Below are 20,287 nucleotides of genomic sequence, written 5' to 3' on the forward strand. Positions count from 1 at the left end.
GTGTTCATTATATTTAACTAATAAACCAGAATTCTACCAATAATCAAGTTTGAAAATAAGTTAAAAATGTATTTAGTTAAAGGAACGTGTTTATCCATTTCATGATTCATTATCTGAACTACTGTGCATGCATATCATTACAAAATAAGAAAATGACATTGATAAAGTAGTAATTAAGGATACGGCTTCTTTTTTTTTTTTCTTAAGGTAAAACCTACAACTTCTTCTGAAAAGTTTATAGTTATTGTCCTCCTCAAACACATTAATCTCTCCACATCAATGAAACATTTCTTTTGTGATGATAAATCTCAAATCTATAACATTTAACATAATTGGAGAGATAGCTTTACCAAAAAAGGGAAGAAAACGTTATTAGCTTTTTTTGGATCAGTTTTGGGGGGGGGGGGTTGGAGGGGGGGGGGGGGTGGTTTGTTTTTTGGGTTTTTGGTTTGGTTTTTTTTTTTGATTGTAGAGGAAAGAAGAATGATGACATCCTGATCAGGCTAATGTAACACATGTAGGTTACAATGACAAGACAGCTTGCTTTAGTCAGCCTGTACAAGCCCATGTGAAGTGAGGTCAGTGACTATTAATCATTTGTCAAAGACTGTGGGCCCTTATCAGCCAATTGCAGATACAAGGAACTTTATATTACATCCACAAGTGGCAAAGCTACAAAGGACTTAAACCACAGTACAGTGGTGACACCTTTTATAGATAAAAGATAAATCTAGACAAAATGCTGGTCTGAATTGCATTATACTTCCATTTAGCAATTTTAGTAAACACTTTGCAATATCATTGGTTTTCCTCAAAATTTTAGGGACCTTGTATGCTCCTTAATTTTAAGAGGTTTCTTTTTTATTCACAACAAACCCACTGACAGAATCTAATTTAAACACAATAAATCCCACTGAAGAATCAACTGACTTGCATGTACAGAGCAGATGAATCTAGCTTATTTTACAAGTTAGCTACTGGACTGGCTTGAGGATGGTCCTGAATCCTACCACTTCAGAGCAACTGTAACACTCCCTTTTCATAGCAAAACCTATGGAGATAACCTCTACGGATGCAGGTCAAAGGGTCATGGAGAAGAACAAGACACTGGAAAGGGTAGATGAGAGCCTGACAAAATGATATCTCATCGCTTCTTCAGATTCTTGGTGGAATTTGGGGGCTGACAGTCTACATCATCAGCTACAGATGGACTCTCAGGATCAGCAAGGAGGTTTAAGACTCCCCTCCTGTCCCTACATTGGGTCATGATCACCCATCAGGTGGGGCAAACTCCAACACATAGGGATGAATGCGTAGGCTATACTATATACTGATGCATGCACACACTTTCACATACCAGCCTGGCAAGCATGAGCTTCCAGCAGCGGAGACAGAGGTGGAGCTAACAAGGGAGTAGAGTTCTATTTATTCCTGCTAATTCTGTGCAGGTAGCCCTGACCAAGCCCACAGCAGACACACAGACAATACTTGAAAAGATAATTTTCATTGACTGATGTACTAATTAACTCCTGCAGGTTCCAACCAGCCTTGGAAAAGCTGTCAGCCCCACATATATAGAATTGTTTGGGAAGGTTGTTGAATTTAGAGCTGTTAACACATGAAACCTGCCAGCCACTAATAGGGACAACAAATTACACTTCAGTTTAACAATTATTTTCATTTGTGAATGAAGAACAGCTTGATCACTCATTTTTTAGTTTGAGACCACTGATCAATAGACTTTCTCGTAAAATGATGCCTGTGTTTTATGTGCAGATCTTATGTTCTTGGCTATAGTCCAAATCAGGCAGACATTGTCCATCACCCAATCTCTGTGCCCACAATTCACTATGAGAATACATTTTTTTTTAACATGTAGAGTTAAATGTCTGGGTAAAACCTAACTGAAAATTTGGCTGTGCACATTTTATATAAAATTACTTAAGTAAAATATACTTCTTGTGAAAGGATACCCAGTGAAACGCTTAAGTATTTGTGTCCTACTTTAGTGCGGTTTCTGGGGAACAGCTGTTGGAACTTCAGAGGAACAAATTTTATTTGGTAGCTTGGGAAGAGTTGAGTAGGATGTCAAGAGAGGATCTAGTGAGGCAATGCTTATAACGATAGGTCTCAACTTACAAAAAAACCCCTCTCTCAAAGACAGAAAAATCAGCTTTTATCAGAAATAAATCTTCTCAAGAGCATCTGTAGAAGTTCAGAAAATCTATTTATAAAATTAGGCTCAAGTGATCTTTTTCAGAGAGCAGCTCTACATTTTGCAGTTCAGTGTAGCTTAAATTCCTCTAGAATATTTACTTACTTTCAGCATTTCCTTTAATGAAACTTCCAAACCTTCTATGACACACAAATATTTTGGAGGACAAATGCTTACTAAGTAGATGCCAGGTACATAGCAATTTCCAGTCCCTGCACTGGAAGAAGATAGTTACAGCTTCCTATTTGGAGAGAAGAGAGCAATTCTGAAGTTCAGCTAGGGCCATACAGTACATCAGTCAGGGGGAAGTGCATAGCTAAGGCTTGAAACACTGAACATCATCTTGCTCATCTGGCTCTGTAACCTCTGCAGTCAGCCTGTCTCCTTTCATTAACTGGTTCTATACCTTGCAAAGCAGCATGATGTGGAGGTGATTTGTATTGCAGTAGCAATATTCTTGGCAGACTTATGACCTTTACCCAGTGGAACCAATGGAAAATAAGTCTCGCTGGGTCTTTTTATTGACTGCATTTCCATTATCTTCACAGGTACTTTCTTTCCTGGCTTGTTCTTTTATCTTATTATGGACAGAAGCTACATTTACTGGACAATAGCTTCCACATTGCTCTCTTTTCATTTCCCAGAAAATATCACTACTATCACTTTTCTCAAGTTACTTGAGACCTGTCAAATTCTTTATCGCTCTTTACAACAAACTGTTTGTTGTTTCAGTAAGTGCATCACGTAACTGTCTCCATGCCATGGCATTTATACCCGCTCATCTACATAGGATATATCAATTTTTCAAATATTCTGTGTGTTCCCCTACATAGCTACAGTAGGCTTACAAAGACTTAAGACATTTTCCAATTGCTCACACATGACTTGTTAAAATTGGCTTTAAAAACTGTTTAGGAACTAAGTTACAGAACTACCATTAATTATATCTCCCTCTCATTTAGGGACACACCCTCTGTGAAAAACATGAGAGAGTTTCCATTATAAATGAAAGGTAATGTGAATAACGGTATTCAAGTCACATCACCTCCAGTTTTTATATCATGATGCAAACTGACCTCATAATTTTGTCATCTTCTGTATTTACAGCCTAATAATGCTTTTCTGGCAGTTCACAAGGGCTACTGAATTTATGAGCACTTGCAAGTCAGGTATTTTACAAATACTTTGCCTGCATTTCTCGAAAATGATTTCTAGAGAAATGTAAGTCTACTGTGTGTACTGGATTAAAATAGCATAAGAACTAAGTCATAATTTATACTATTTTATTTTCAATTTTATTATATGGAAATACCACTTTTCATTGTTGATCATATTAACTTGATATGATTAAATGCTTTATTTTTACAGATAATGGTGTTTATTCTGTTTTTCAGTATATAAAATGTACCGAGTACCAAATTGCTTTAGCACATGCATAAAAATAACTTAATAAAACCTGACTCAACCAATGTATGGGCAAAAAGAAGACAAACAATGTAGCTTGCACTAAAATATAGGCAGTTCTAATGCCATCAGAATTATGAAAGCAATTCCGGAATAAAGAGTCCAAAGTGTCAGTCACAAGGTACCTGATATCTTACTCTGTGGACTATTGTCAAGTGTCTCCGTCCACTTCATCCATTGTAACAATCCATAAGGATAGAGATAGTTCCTTTGATAAGCAGCACCTAAGGCAGCAAGGTTTTCTAGACCAACATAAGGGAACAGGAATCCAGGATTACACTTTTAACTCCAGTAATATATTGTGTGCACTAGGAAACATATGGCTCCATGCTGCAATAACTGATGCATCTGGGTGAACTTGCACAGCAAGTTTCATAGTGTTTACTTCATAAAATCTAACAAGAAGATTTAAAATCCATAAAAATGTGGATGGCAAGTGAGACAAGTGACTGAAAACATCTGTGTGATTTTCAGGAGAAATGCATATTATCCTGCACAACTGACTGGCAGTGTGCTATCATAAAACATTTCAGACTGTTGATAAAAGATAAGGAAGTTGTATCTGAAATGTCCTCTCCCCCTATCCTTCCCAACACACGTGCATTGTCCAGTTAAAACTTGGACAAGCAAAATCCACACTGACACCAAGTGAAAGTGAAATAGGACTGCTTTTTCAAATAAGTACACCTATTGTTCAGGCTGTTAAAAAATTGACAGTGATGTTAGGGTTTCACAGGTACAAGGCAGTTCTGAAACTGGACAATTAATTTTGATTGTCTCAGTTTGATTATTTCTCTCTAGCCACCCTCTCCCCTTGTTTTCATCTCACCTTATATTAAAGTCACAGGGATTTTGTTGCTGATTCCAAACAAAACAGATCAAGCAAAAACCGTGACAACCAAAATATGTTGTAGACAGGATCCCTCTGAACTATCCCACAGTGTTGTAACACCCTCTCCTGACTAGGCTATCTATTGAAAAAAACTGTCTAAATAAGTAACGTTAAAATCTTTTGTAATAAATAGATTCCCTGACACTTACAGTCACATACAGAACTCTAGTTCTAAGCTTTCAAGGCAGAGAGGGAGAGAGGGAGAAAGAAATAGGTGAGAGGGTATGTATGTCATATGAGAAAGATTTGCTGAATCACGCATCAAAGCAGATGTAGGAGCAAGGCCTATGTTAGTTACTTTAAATACACAGTGGTACATCCAAAACATGCAGAATTCAGTTCAGTGTTCCAGGGCAACACAGACATAGTGCAGACAATGACTAAAACGAGTAATAGTAAAGCCCTCTGAGAGGAGGTTGCAATTGAAAACAGATTTAAGATTAAATCAAAGAATGTCACATTTAATATTCAGAACACTCTAACTGAATCCTTACTGCCTGGGCTATAAATGGAATCTTACCGTGGGTTGGAATGAGAAAGTGGGCTCATTTCTTTCTGATAGTGATGCTCCTGACTGACGGGCTATGGAAAACAAAAAATAATAGTGAGAAAATAAATTTGCAAATATTCTTTCAGAATGTTCAGAAGTATGTAAGAGATCTTTTATGAGCATACACATTTGCAGCTTCTGATATTAGAACTTTACAGCCTTTTTTCTTATCTGTGAAATTTAAATGGATATTCAGATCCTAACTGTGCAAAAGTACAACTTAACAGATGATTCTGGTCTGGGTGGAAATACGTATGAATTAAAGAGTCAGCCACATGGTCATCTCTCTACTGCCTATGAGAGTGTTAGGACAGAGTCAGGAAACTTCAGAGAGGGAAGGGTGGCAAAGTCTTGTCTGATAGAAAAGTCTGGACTGTACATGTATAGGAAGCATGGTGCAGGAACTCTTAGTAGGACCTGTGCAGAACCAACCACTCTTAAGACTAGACAACACTGAGCCAGAGCTAATAGGGCTGGCAGGCATGGTTCCTCTCTCCTCAGAAGAACCATTAACAGTAATCTTAGCAGTCCTAAACAAAGTTTGCTGAAGCACATATGATTCTCTATGGCACTGCCAATTTGAAACCTGGATTAAGCCATTCATGAATAGCTAATGGTGGACTGTATGAATATTCATACAAAAGATGATCATTTTCCACAGCCTTCAAATCTTACCTACCCATTGTAAGAATGTGCCCTAAAGGTTTCAAATTACATTTGGTTTATGGCATTAAAATCAGTTATTTGCAAGAAAGATCAATATTCATAAACTGGTATAAAAATTCAAGAATTCTAAAATTCAGAAATACATTTTCTCTCAGTATATATGTAGTGCTTCCAGAAGAGACCCCCCTGCCATTACCACACACCACAAAAGCAGTTCTAAACAAATCACAGAAGCAAATGCAAAAGAAGTGAAAATACAAGCATTCATTAACAATACTTGTACAATTTAGTACATGAAATGCTAAAAATAAATACTAAGCATTATGAAAGCGATTGCTTTTTTTACAGAAATCAATACAAAAATGAGTATGTTCTCATGGTTTCAGGAAGTAGGGAGGGATGTTGTAAAATATATGTTCAGGATGAATGACATCCTAATTACTGCCAAATATGAGTCACTGCCTGGTGGTGGATAGTACAATTCCCAAATGATGGCTAGTGGAACACTGAGGATGAGACAGAAAGTGAATTAGTCAGTCTATGAACCAGAATATCTGTCTAAATAATTTTTAGTCTCATTTCATAGTAAAGAATAGTCTGCCTCAGTTTTGCAATTTGACTTGATGTGAACAGATCCCTCCAGGGGTTGTCAAACTGAGCTCTCGGAATAATTCTGGGTTTAAATATCACTCCTCTTGTCTGTCAGACTTCAGTTCTGCCAGACCATTTTTGTGTTAAGTGGCTTTCTTTTCTGAAACATCACAAACGAGGCCAGAAAACCTTCCACAAATTAGGTATGTATCTGGAAGTACTCTTTCAAATATTTTGCAGATCAAGGCTTATGTGACTGAATTTATATTTAGGAAGTTGCTTGGGGAACAAGTAATCTTTCTTCTCTGTGAGTACTCCTTACTCGAAAGACAGGTCTTAGTGGTGAGCATGTTTTGGAGTCTGCTAATAGAGCATTATACTGCTACAAGCTTCTAGGCTATATCAATGAGCAATCCAGGAGAATCTTCCTTCTCCTTTGCATTTCTGACTGAGAATCAGAGACCATATGCAATAAGATATCCTGAAAGCTCTTATATATGATCTGTCTCCAGAATGTCTGTGTTATATAGGAAGTGGTGTCTGAAGTGTGGTAACAGCTATCCAAGAAGCTGAATGGGCCAATTCCCTGACAGGGCAGGAAGGTCTTACTGGATCCCTAGAATAAAGCAAGGCATTTAAGCAGAAATATTTTGTAACCTTTGCAAATTTTCTTGGATAATGTGCGTATGTGTGGGTATAAACTTCACATTATACTCTGCAATATATACAACTGTGTCTTTCATATTGTTGCAAAGCTAATATGGAATTTCATAGACCTTAAGATTTAAGAAATCATTCAGGTAAGACACGGTCAAATGAAGTCTTTCAAAATACTTAGTTCTGCATTCACATATTATTCATTTGGAACTGTGCCCCACACACATTTTACAAGGGTTTACAATTCTCCTTCGAAGTAAATCCATTTTAAAATACAAGTTTTTCATATTTATAACTGATAGCTATGCTGGGTAATGTATAATATTCAAAGCTATTTTATTCCTTTTTGGCTGTCATAGTTTACAGCAGCTGCTAAACAACTTACATTTCAACGATTTCTACTGACAGCATATATTCAGTTCTTGGTAAACTATCATAGGATATAAAAATACAGTTTTAGTATATCTGTTCTATAGTGGTTTAAGGACATCTGTTCTAACTGCAACTTAGCAATATGATTGATCTATGTGCCTTTACATTCAGAAGGGTTTCTTAGATTCATTACAGTCAGTAACATGAAAATTTTCAATGAATCTGGAAATCAGACTAACAATGGCAAGTAATGAAAAAAATAAACTCACTGAAAATGTGTTTTATATATAAAATATTACATTGATACATAAGTTCACTATCTAACATAATTATATCCTGCCCTGCCTTGCAAAACATCATAGGTATGTCAAAATGAAAGATACACAAAAAGCTGCCTTCTGGTGGTGCTGTTGCCATAGTTTCCACTAAGGGACAAAAATGTATAAAATGAACAAAAATTTGGAATAAAAATAGTCCTTACTTATCTTTGAAGAACATAAGAGAAAGCAATAGATACTAGCGATTTAAATAATCAGAAAGATACAACGTGGAAACACATGTAAGCATGAAAGTTTAATCATGACAAGAATTTCAAGCTGTTCTTAATTTCTCAAACTACAATATGAGGATTATTTCTATTTCTTTTCTATATAGTGCACTGCTAAAATAATTTGCCTATGCAACTGGAAGATGGCTACAAATACATATAAACTTTTCTGCAGTTTGTACATCTGATTTTGGAAAGATTGATCATTTGCAAATTGTCCTGACTCAACTCAAATGATGGTGGTACTAAAGATCAGTGATATAAAACCAAATTTGCTGTTATTCTACACATATTTTTTACATAATATATGTAAGGAATAGATATACATATAAGGAACACTTCTTGATAAAAACTGGATGCTGAAGAAACAGTGACGTTACTCAGGCTGGGGGATGAAGGCATTGAGAGCAGCCCTGCAGAGAAGGACTTGGGGTACTGGTGGATGAAAAGCTGGACGTGAGCTGGTAATGTGCACTCACAGCCCAGAAAGCCAACCATATCCTGGGCCACATCAAAAGAAGCGTGGCCAGCAGGTCGAGGGAGGTGATTCTGCCCCTCTGCTCCGCTCTGGCCCCACCTGGAGTACTGCATCCAGCTCTGGAGTCCTCAGCACAGGGAAGACATGGACCTGTTGGATTGGGTCCAGAGGAGAGCCACAAAAATGATCAGAGGGATGGAGCACCTCTCATATGAAGAAAGGCTGAGAGAGTTGGGGTTGTTCAGCCTGGAGAAAAGAAGGCTGCAGGGAGACCTCACTGCAGCCTTTCAGTACTTTAAGGGGGCCTATAAGAAAGATGGGGACAAACTTTTTAGCAGGGTCTGTTGCGATAGGACAAGGGGTAATGGTTTTAAACTAAAAGAGGGTAGATTCAGACTAGATATAAGGAAGAAATTTTTTTACAATGAGGGTGGTGAAACACTGGAACAGGTTGCCCAGAGAGGTGGTAGATGCCCCATCCCTGGACACATTCAAGGTCAGGTTGGACAGGGCTCTGAGCAACCTGATCTACTTGAAGATGTCCCTGCTCACTGCAAGGAGGGTGGACTAGATGACCTTTAAAGGTCCCTTCCAACCCAAATTGTTCTATGATTCTATGATTTTAGGTCTTACAGCAAGACCATGCATGGCAGAAGACTGAAACCCAGGAGGAGCAACCTTTGAATGTGTTCTAATCACTCCAGCTAGGCTTTATTTTGATCTCTCACTTAGGTAGACTACCTATGCATGCAGTAACACATTTACTGCACATGTGAATGCTATGTGCGGGGATTCACTGAAAACATCTATATGAAATTATCTGACAGACTTATAGATTTGAATGTAAGAGGGAAGAATGAGATCAACTCAGGATCGTATGTATATCAGAGGCTATTAAACCACAGATCACCAATAAAAACCACTGAACATCATCATATATAGAACTGAATGAATCATGAAGTAGGTCCCTCTGAATATACTCTATTCACAGATAATTCACTGCTGACTGCTTTTGATATTTGTCAGTTGACCAGTTCTAAATTCATTCAAGGTGTGCTTTATCAACATTGTATGCTGCTCATTTTTAAACAATTATGTACAATGGTCTTAGCATGTCCCATCTCAGCAGTTTCCTTATCAATTTTAACTTTAGCAATAAAATTAGATTTTTTGAACAGGACATATTTTCTGTAAAACAATCTTGACTATAATTAACCATATTACAACCCTTTAAATCTCTTAACTGAATCCCACACCAGATTTTTCATTATTTTGACAATGAGATTGGACTAACTGGCCTACATTAACTTTTTCATTTCAGCCACCCATTTGAATACTGGCATCACTACTCTCAAAGTCTTCTGAAATGCATATCAAAATATACTAAAATTTAACACCAGCATACCAAAAATGCCCCCAACTACTCTTTTAAAAGCTTCTGTGCTAAAACAACTTGGGGTCATTAAATAATCACCTTCCCTAATAAACGTTGCTTATAACCTTCTTAGATACGAAAGGTCTAGAAAATGAATTATCACTCTCACATGAATACTCTGCATTTTTCCGAATATTGGAACACAATTATCTCAAGCAGTGTTAAACACAGAAGTCCACGCTCCAGAAACTTATACCACATCTATGAATAGCTGGTGCCGTGGCAGCTATCTCAGAAAGGAAAATTTGATGTGAATCAATAGATACTGTGGACTAACTGATATTGTACTGGTACAGAGAGTCCCTTTGCGTAAAGGCAGAGGTATATGGGTAGGGAAGACCATGGAAGCTGAAGTCTTTGTTGTAGCAAGGGACTAAGCGATTAGTCCTTATCTGAGAAAGATTAGGTTTGCTTTCTAAATTAATGAGATTGCTATTCTCTTTGTTTGAGCTCCGTTTATCCAGTCTTGCAGATTTACACCACGTTTGAGTCTATTTAGTGAGTACTGAGAAAATGCATTGGAGATATGATGAAATCAACTAAATGTGTAATGATGTATCTCAAATAGTTAAAACTAACTAATGTTTCTTTGATATCCTGCAAAATATTACTCTGTAAACCAAGTTCTTATTCATACAATTACCCACTTACTGATACATCTCTTCTCATTTGAAACCTTCATTTACCAGCGTACCACAAAGTTCCAATGCTGTGTTGATCATTCACCATGGAAGATTGGTACTACAGGTCTCTACTTGGGCCCTATAGATGCCTGAAGGTAATCTTCACCTAAAATTTTAGAGGATTTACTCTACAATAGTTTATATTGGGGCAACACAGCAGTGTTTACTCTTCTAACGTTGGATCTGCCTCTGAGAGTTGTGTTGTGTGCTTTACTTAAGCCACATTCATTGTTTATTATTGTTTCACCTATAATAAAATAAGAACTATGTTGCTGAGATATAAATGGAGTATGAGGTTATCTAGTTTTACAGCAGCTCCTGCAAGTACCTTTATATAGTTGCTGAAATGTTATTCTGTGATTTCACACATTCAATACTCTTCCGTGGACTGTAACAAATACTCCTCTGCTTCTTATAACAGTAGTCTGTCACACAGCACAGCTGTGCGTGATTTTGTACCACTTTGTACCAGGACAAGTAATGATACAAGGTGTAAAAAAAAGAAGGATCACATACTAAGTGCTCAGAACTACTGCAGCTTTTTGCCGCTGTTCTCCTGCTTCAGTCCTTTAAACAGTTAGCTTTTCAGTAATGAGACTTTATCATTGTAAGAAGCAATTATTTTCCATTACTCACACTGTAATGCAGTTGCTGACTGGTATATCTGGGTTTCATTCATTTTGGAACTATTTTTAAGTTCTATATCACACACCTGCACATTGTCAGCCACTATTGTGACAAGCTGTACAGCCTACATGATTCTTCAGGATTCTAGGAAAGAATATATATAATAGATTTGCTCTTTGTCCATGGTGGTACTACAGAACCTGCTGGAAGTGCATGTGTTTTGGTTGCATGTTTTACTTGATAAGTTCTAAAAAAGTTTGGTAATGATACCTTGAATTTCAAATCTACTCAAAGAAATGTTAATATTCAAGACCCCTGAGTCTCAGAATTGATAGAAACTATACAGAGAAAATACTGTGGGTTTAGACTTACTGGTGGGAAACCAGAGTTCCAGGTTGCTGTATCATCACTGCTTGTACTCATGCTAACGTTGCAGTTGTCTATCTGTGATGCGCTCAGCCCATGTGAAATCCCAGTATCCTGTAATTCTTCATTTTGTTGTCTCTTCATGCTAGCCAGCATCTGTAGTTCAGATGAACTCAGTCTATCTGACTGATAGTTTTTCCAGTCATACTCCTATGAAATAAAATGGGAAAGTCAACAATATAGACAGGATCATGGAACAGAATATATGAATGAAACCTTGGAGAAGCTCTTGTGGAATCTTCAAGAAGCTACAATACTAAAAGAGAAACAATGTTTACTAGAAAAGATTAGTTAACAGATTTCTGTTCAGCTATGAAGATCAAGCATATTTACACATAATTACAGGAAGGAAGAACACCACAAACGCTGTTATGGACTGCAGTTTGGATCCAGGGTGTTTGGTGAAGTTGCTGTTCCACTGCAATTAAAAACAGGAGATAAAAGCAGGCTTTCAGAAGCTCAAAAATCCAGCAGCTAAAATTAAGCATTAAATACAAATCTTGAAATAAACCCACTCACACAGTTATCATAGTATCATAAACACCATCAACATAACATTTAGTTATTTGTCAAGCACAGCATAAAATTTCTCTGGAAAGCTACATGTCAGCACTAAATTTTAAAAGTTATTTTGGTAACTTGCTAGTGTATATGTTTTAAAATAAACATCACTGTATTTTCATTTTTCTTTATACTCATTGGTTGAATTGTTAATGTAACTCTAATTGTTATATCAAACTTGATCCACAGGCCAAAAGCTAAAAACACGTATTAACTATTTTGCAGTTCATACTTATGCCTCACACAAAACCTCATGATAAGGTTGTTTAAGTTCACCCAACCTGCTGTGGCATCACCTTTGTTTAAAGTACTCCTTTAAGAAAAACTTCCCCTTTTTTAAAGGGTCCACATAGATTGCTGTTTCACAAAGGAACAGCTCTAATACTTGAGGCCTCTAGTTTTGGTTCTGAATGGAATTACAAAGCATTTCTGCTTGAAAAGTGAATCCAAGTAGTGACCAGGACTTCAGAGGATTTAGATCACTGGAATATGGCCCATGGGTTGCAAGACACTACGTAAACAGTATCCCAAAGAGGGACAGTGCTTTGATTCTAGTGAAGAGAATGGGGCTTTTAGACCAGGAGTTTATCATACTCCTGGCAGAAGGGGCAATCTCACAGTCTGAGGAGGTGGGGTAGGCACAGGGTGCTGTGTGGAGATACAGGGTAACTGAAGACCTCAAGAACACATGCAAGTCAGCAGTACTAGTGATACGAACATCGCTAGCTTTTCCTGCTATGAAATCCAGTGTGTAATGTTTCAGTGTGTCTTCTGGGGGTATGAAAGTTACCTTACCACCAGAAGACACACTGAAATATTACATGCTGGAATTATTACTACAACCTCCTCTGCTTTCTTCCTATGTATACAAGACGCATATCTAAGTCTTCTCTGTGAATTATAATTATAAACTGGTCACACCTGAGACATAGGAAAACTTGAACTGCAGCTTTATCTTAGTAAGAGAAATAGTACAGTAACGTTCAATACCTTCAGGTTATGATACCACACAAACACGACATTTGCTTTTAAAAACACTCATGAATATATGCAAGCGATTAATAAAATATTATATAGGTTCAGTTATTCAGCTCCACAAAGGTATGATGTAAACAGCCCACAAAAGACATTATACATTGGACATTGAGTTCCTTACTATTAGGAAATCATGCAAAAAGATATGTATATATCTTAGATTTTCATGTATATTGCTTAGTATTTCACATGCAAAGGGCTCACTTTCATGAGAAAGATTATATGACAACACTGCTGAAAAAGGAAGTTATTTTGTGACACACAGTACTTTTTCCTGGTTTAGGGAGTTCCATATACCTTAATAAAACTGTATTTTCTAGGAGTCAGAAAAGCGTTATTATCTGTCTGATCCCCTTTCCTGCCAGCTTTTTTTTGTCCTTGGGATCAGAGCAAAGCCAGATAATGAAGGATACTACATTGCTTATTTCCCCTCCAGAAGTTTAACTGGGGATACGCTCATAGATTCATTCACAGTGCTGAACTCCAAGTATAGGATGTGCAATACAATGCACACTGGAAGGAAATTCTGGATCAATGACAGATGGAGAAACCCTTCCTTTTTAATAATACATGTAATGGCATCATGCAATGAACAGAACCTTGATTTCACCTCAAGCTCTAGAATATTTTATTGGCTAAAATAGTTTTAGAATAAAGATATGCAGCATATTTTTATTTACTCCCAGGTGCCATAAAAGAAATCAACAGTTATTATCTCATTATTATGTAAAATAATACTTCCCATTTTAATTCTAGTTAAGAAATTAAGTATCATTCAATGAGGTTGCTGCCTAACATTAAGTTTTTGGGAGTAGCAACTCTATCATATATTTTTGACATTTCATTCTGACTACCATGATATTAGATTTCACTTAAAGCCATCTATTGCAAATAACTGGTCAAAAAGAAAATTAGCACTGAAATAACAAAGTACACCACCTTTGATGGGAAGTGTGCCTGCAAGCTGACAATCAGCAGGTAAATATATCACATAAACCAGGATTTATGACTGAAGGGCGCTCACATGGAAACAGCTGCATATGCAAGTATGCAAATCTTTGTGAAAAAGACAATTAATTCTAAAGCCTATTGCAAACATTTTTTATGTTTTACTATGTATCTCAAATTCTTAAGTCAAATGTCTTTGCAAAGATTTTTCCTATGGAATCACCTCAAGCACTCAGAGGCTACTTTTTGGCACAGATAAATGTAGTCTGCCATTTTGTACAAGGTATAAGAAGATGACAGAAGCTGTTAGCACAGCTGCCAACCCTCTTTTAGCTCTGGCTTTTGAGCCCCAAGCTTCATCCTGAATAGTGTGATTATTACTACCATTTTTAATCCTAAAATAATATGTGAAGTTTTCTCTAGACCCTTACTGAACGTATGTTATTAGCTCAGTTACTATTAGTTATTTGTCCATTTCATACGAAGCTTGGTATGTTATGTCTGGAAAGTCTGCTTTGCTCTGATGTATTAGTATTCTACCAGATCTACAGCTGCTATAACTTTTATTGATCTTACTGAAGATGCTGATTTCCTGTTAATTTTCTATATTGAAGCTTTCTGCATTTATTTGATTACTGTAAGAGAAGCTTCAGCTTATCTTTCTTACCTCACGTAAGAAGCAATTGGCATGCAGTCATTAAAATGACAGCATGAACTAGTGCTATGCACAATAAAAGCACTAAGCATTGAAAGAACATTTTTCTCATTCTCTTTTTAATAAAGGCAAAACATTGCCCAAACCTGCTTGTCTTTTCCTTTACATCTATGAAGAAAGATGCATAGATTTTTTTGAATTTTTACAAAACAATTCAAAACATTTGTTCCCCCCCCCCAGCTTATTTCAAATGTCATTCTGTTTTCTTTTCTTGTAATGGTCTCACTCTCAAAATACTATACTCAGAAAGGAGAATAGATGTCATGACAATTTTCAGTGTTAATAAAGAGGTAATAAAGGAGAATTAGTTTGGACTATTTATTCTGTAGCTTCAGATGACTACTACAAAAAAGCCTCTTTATAAATTTTACATTGTCTTAGCCAATTTTCAAAGAGAGAATTTGAAAACTGAATTTGAAATTAAGCTCACTTTGTAATTTAGGAGAAACTTTTGATGTAAGAAGTAATTTTGAAATACTCGTAAATTTGTCTAAATATTTCATTTAGTAATTAAAAGCTTATCTTGTCTTTTTGCATATCCTCCTCTTATAAGAAAGTATTTTTATTAAGCGCTTAAAACTTTTGCTAGAATGACAAAACCTGTTGCTTAAAGGATCTTTTTCATATATAATGACATTTACATTCTTCTAGGTTCCAATGATTTATTCAGAATTGTTTGAATGTAGTTATACGTGCAAAAAACTTTAATTACCAGCTATCTACATGCTTGCAATATTACCCAGAGGGCTGTGCTTCTTTCTTAATTAAAAATATTTGAACTTAATAATAGAGAACTCTATTAAAACATGAATAAAACATTGCAAGCAACCAGGTCCTTAAAGCGTATTAAGTAGTTAAGCAAACTGATTGCAGGAAGAGTTGGTTAAGCATTTTTTTTCTTTACCAGTCCTCCATATGAGCAGATTAGAAGACGGTACTTCTCTGTAAACTCTCACTCTAATACCCTTTCATACAAAACTATCCTTTCATACATAATTCTTAAAACAACGAACAGTGTTTCAAAAGAGAAATAAAATAATTACATGCCCACAGCCAACAAAAAACCTCCAGTGTTGTCTCACTGTATTTAACAATATTACATGTCACCACTTCTTTTCTTGAAACTTGTGGGGACCTAGAATACTAGTTTCTTCCTGCAAAACTGCTCCAGCAGATACAAAAAAAGCTTTACATATGTATGTGGTCAGAAAAAGGCCTCATTCAAATAGCTTTTTATATTAATTTTTAAATTATTGCAAAATATAATTAATAAAAATTAACAAAAATATATATTTGACTTTATTCTATATAAGTGCTAGGTGAACATACCTTCTAATATAAACAACCACTGTTTAAAAGGCAGTCAGTGGCACTCAAATCTGGCTTCAAATTTGAACATGGCATAGTACAAAAAGAAGTATCAAAGAACTCCAAGGAAAGGCTTCTGGATGGGAAAATTTTATTACTTGCTAATCTGCTAAATCTGCCAAATACTTTCATCTTATATTTTGTAGCAATAAAACAAAGTCTGTAACTCCTGAGTTTCTATACATTGATAATAGGCTTTGTCCTTGCAAAAAAATACTTACAAACAACAAATTACATATGCAATACATTTACAGCTACAAGTGCAGTGTGGTAATAATGCTACTGTCTAATTTAGTAATCAGCATTTTATCAAGCAAAGGAAAAAGGACAGCTCTTCTCCTTCATCTTTTAAAATAAAATATCACAAAACAGTTGTAAAATATACCTAACGCTTCAAAAACTTAATTGCAGTCCACCTAGGTAGTCTATATTTAGTTACATTCTACAGGACAAAGTTGATCACCGCATCAAACACTGATAACATCTTTTAGGAAAGCAATCAACATATTTCATTTGTTACGGACAAATAGATTACAGTTATGATTAGTAATAAACATAGTTGAATTTTAAGTGGAACAATTTTCCAAAACTGAAAAGAATCAGGAAACAAGGGAAGAATACATTTAATCACAAAAATGTGAATAGTTACTGGAAACTAGGAAAAATAAATTCCTATATATAAAACCAGGAGGGAAAGGGAACGTAAAATGTAAACAAATTTTATTATACCCTTACGGACAAATACATGGATATTAACACACCTAAGAAACAGAGAATCAGATTATCAGTATCAACTGGGGTTTTCCTATCACTAAAAATTACAGAAACATTATCTTACTTCTTCCCAAATACAAAAGACCACATACATTGCATTCTTCCACATTTTCTACATCATTAGGGGCAATTCTAATGTCTTTTCCAGATAATAAATACATAAAACATATGCTGCCATTGGTAGCATTTTCTCTGTTTTTGAATTTTTTTTTTCTTTTTATTGTCCAAGATCACCAGCCACTGGTATTTTTCATCACCATAAGGTCTCAGCACTGCTTCTGATTTTCAGCTGCATTATTATATTTCATTCCCCTTGTTTCCCCCTAATGTGCTTCCTTCCCAAAGGAAACCAGTCTCCACACCCTTCATGGAAAAGGATGTTCTGTTTTTATCAGGAAAAGTGCAAGGCCTTTACACAACCCAATAACCTACTTGCAGAATACAGGAAGAGATTTCTAGAATACTCGGAGAGACTATCTCACAGGATTATGAGATACATAAACGCCAACCCCTACACCAGTACTAAAAGAGACTTGTTTCCCAAAAAACACTGAAGCACCAGTGGCATGGCAGTATGTGCATTTCCCTACCACAGATACACAGAAAAGCTGAACATATGCTTTCCTAGACACCGTTCTTTAATGTGACGCCCAGTTTGGATTGCTCTTTCTAGCCCAATGCCCAGATTTCTATATCCACCATTAGCTACAGCGTGGTCCATCCTCAGCAGCCATAGCAGCTAAAAGCAGATAGGTAGAACCGTTCAGCACGATGACCCTGCCCGAGCAGTAGCAGCCTTGCCCCATGGAAGTAGTCACTCCTGCTTCCCCTTTCACAGGTGCTGTCAAATCAGATAACTAAAATTAACCGTATCAACAAGAAACAGAATTGCTACAGACTAAAATTCCCATAGCAGAATGACAGCACATCCCCCTGACTGGAATGGTGACTGCAGTATCCTATAGCAGATGAGACAAGCTACAAGGACAGAAAACACAATAATGACGGAAGACGGCCATTTCCTTCATGCAAACAAGGTATGTCATGTTGCAAGACATTACTGTAGGCAAAGTTTTCCAAAGAATACATAACTTCAGAGCCACAAAAAAGAGAAGTGTCTACTCTTTTGGTCCCCAGCAGTGTGCAATACTTAGTTCAAGATATTACTATCCAAAAACCACTCTTACATTTATGATCACAGAGTAGTTAGAATCAACATCCCTGGGTAAAAATGACAAAAAAATTGACAAAACAGCAATCCTGGGACTACATACCATAAAACTCCGTGACCTGTAGAAGAGAGAATTGTGGGGGAATATGATATACAGCCATCAAATAGTAAGTGGTACAGGTAGGAATAATAATAACAAAAAAAATATTATCCACTGATTTTTATAACAAACACAAGAATGAGAAAGCACCAGGAATGAGACAGTGCATTCAAAACAAACAAACAAAAGAGATAAATATTTTTTCCCACAAATAGCAGTTAAACTCTGAAATTCACTGTCACAAGGCAAAGGCCATATAGATACAAAAAGCAACTACACAAATCTGTGGAAAAAAATTCTATCACCAGTTATTTACCACGAAGATAACACCTTTCACTGAAGAAATTGCTAAGTTATGGACTGCTGGAAGGAAGCCTGCAGGGCATGCCGGAAAGGTATTGCTGGATGCTTGCTCTGTCCTTGCCCTGTCTTTTTTCCCTAGCTATCTATGACTGACCACTGCTGGACAGAAGATGCTGGCTATGTAAGTCTTTGGTCTCATAGGGTATTACCTGACATCTGAATAAAGATCTCTGAAGCCTGAGGAAGAAGTTTGGCCTGTTCTACTCTCAGATGCTCAGGAATAAATCCAATCTACTCATAACAAATTTAGAGAAGAGGTCACATGTTAAAAGATATGGATCTGCAGTAATTCTAAGCCCAAAAGAATTCTATCCAAAACCATGGAACACTAACATACTGATTTGTGATTTACAGAATACACTTGACTCTTAAGCTCCAGTTTAAGAACATAATTAGCTTCAGACAAACTTGTTCTTCGAATTACTGCATGTTTCCATAAGGAGAATCCAGGAAGAAAAAACTAGGAATAAAACAACACTTCAGTGAATGTAACAATTCCTTTAGTAGCCTGGCAATTTAGCCTATGACACAGCCTTACTGCTGGCCCTCAATCACATAATTTATTATTTTTCAGGGCTGTTGCAGAGAGACTATGAAGTACCTAGATTAATGCTCTTTCTATGGTCACTCTTTAATATACCAATTCAAAGTCTGTAAATTTTCCTTTGTAATCTTTAAGACCAAAACTACTAACTCACATATTTCCAAAATGTGAGTTGCTCAATGACACCTCTTTTTACCTATAAACCTCTGTGATTTCTGTTTTATTTGGAGAACTATTTTGTGTGCCACAAAATACTACAAAATCAACTTTCAACAGACTGAGCTCAGTAAATACTGTTATGTTGAAACCAGAATACATCTGGATGAAAGACATATTATTTCTCACTTTGTGCAAATGGGTCTAATACAGCTTCTCTATACAATCTAATAATTCAGTATCAAAGTAAAAAATCACTTACGCAAGTCTGTGTTGTCAGGCATGAATTTTCTCTGGAGATTTTCTTGAGAGACTTTTTACTGACAGATCTTTTTAACTGACCAGAAACTCCTTCATATCTTTCAGATCCATTTGGAATTACTTTAAAGAATTCAGTTTTACTTGCAGTTGGAGAAAGAGAAAGGGTAGGCTTTAAGCTTCCTTGAGAGCTAACAGAATCTGGTTTTCTCACAGTGGAACTCTGTGGTTTTGATAAGATGGTCTCTTCGAGGTTATGTTTGCTGTGTCTCTTATTCTTCCAGTATTCATTTCTCCATGACATCCTCTTTAATGGGATCTCTTTAAAAATTGCTGAATCAGATGTTCCTTGCCTGCTGTGGCTGATCTCAAGATTCTCAGTATCCTGGATGAATTCATTGTTGTCATCCTAAATTTAGGAAACAAAGCAAGAGCAATTCCCTCTCATCATCACACAACACAGTTTTACATAACCTTAACATTTCAAAATGGCTCTTTAATCTCTGCTGCCTAATTCTAAATTTGCAAGGATTGTGAAAACCAGCTGCTCTTCCTGGCAACTACAATGAGTATAGCATAAACATATTCTTACATCTCGAGCAGTGAAAAGTACAAAGTAGAAAGAGGAGGAGAGGGAGACAAGATTACACTTTTCAAAACGTCAGCCCAAATTTAGAATGCTGGTAACCTC

General features: G+C 36.4%; 1 protein-coding gene across 9 annotated transcripts in view; it reads right to left on the reverse strand.

Moving 5' to 3' along the window:
* The window catches only part of CFAP20DC (CFAP20 domain containing), a 90,141-nt gene that overhangs the window by 15,653 nt on the left and 54,201 nt on the right, over positions 1–20,287 (reverse strand). For 8 of the 9 annotated variants that reach the window (XM_029996313.2, XM_029996312.2, XM_029996311.2 and 5 more), the window contains 3 exons: positions 19,601–20,005; positions 11,550–11,753; positions 5,092–5,153 (listed from right to left, as the gene is read on the reverse strand). In XM_029996313.2, coding sequence (XP_029852173.1) covers positions 5,092–5,153; positions 11,550–11,753; positions 19,601–20,005 — 671 coding nt within the window. The remainder of the gene's footprint in view (positions 1–5,091; positions 5,154–11,549; positions 11,754–19,600; positions 20,006–20,287) is intronic. The other variant, XM_029996317.2, reaches the window with a different exon arrangement.

Source organism: Aquila chrysaetos, chromosome 20 (assembly GCF_900496995.4).
Source record: "Aquila chrysaetos chrysaetos chromosome 20, bAquChr1.4, whole genome shotgun sequence".
NCBI lineage: Eukaryota > Metazoa > Chordata > Aves > Accipitriformes > Accipitridae > Aquila > Aquila chrysaetos.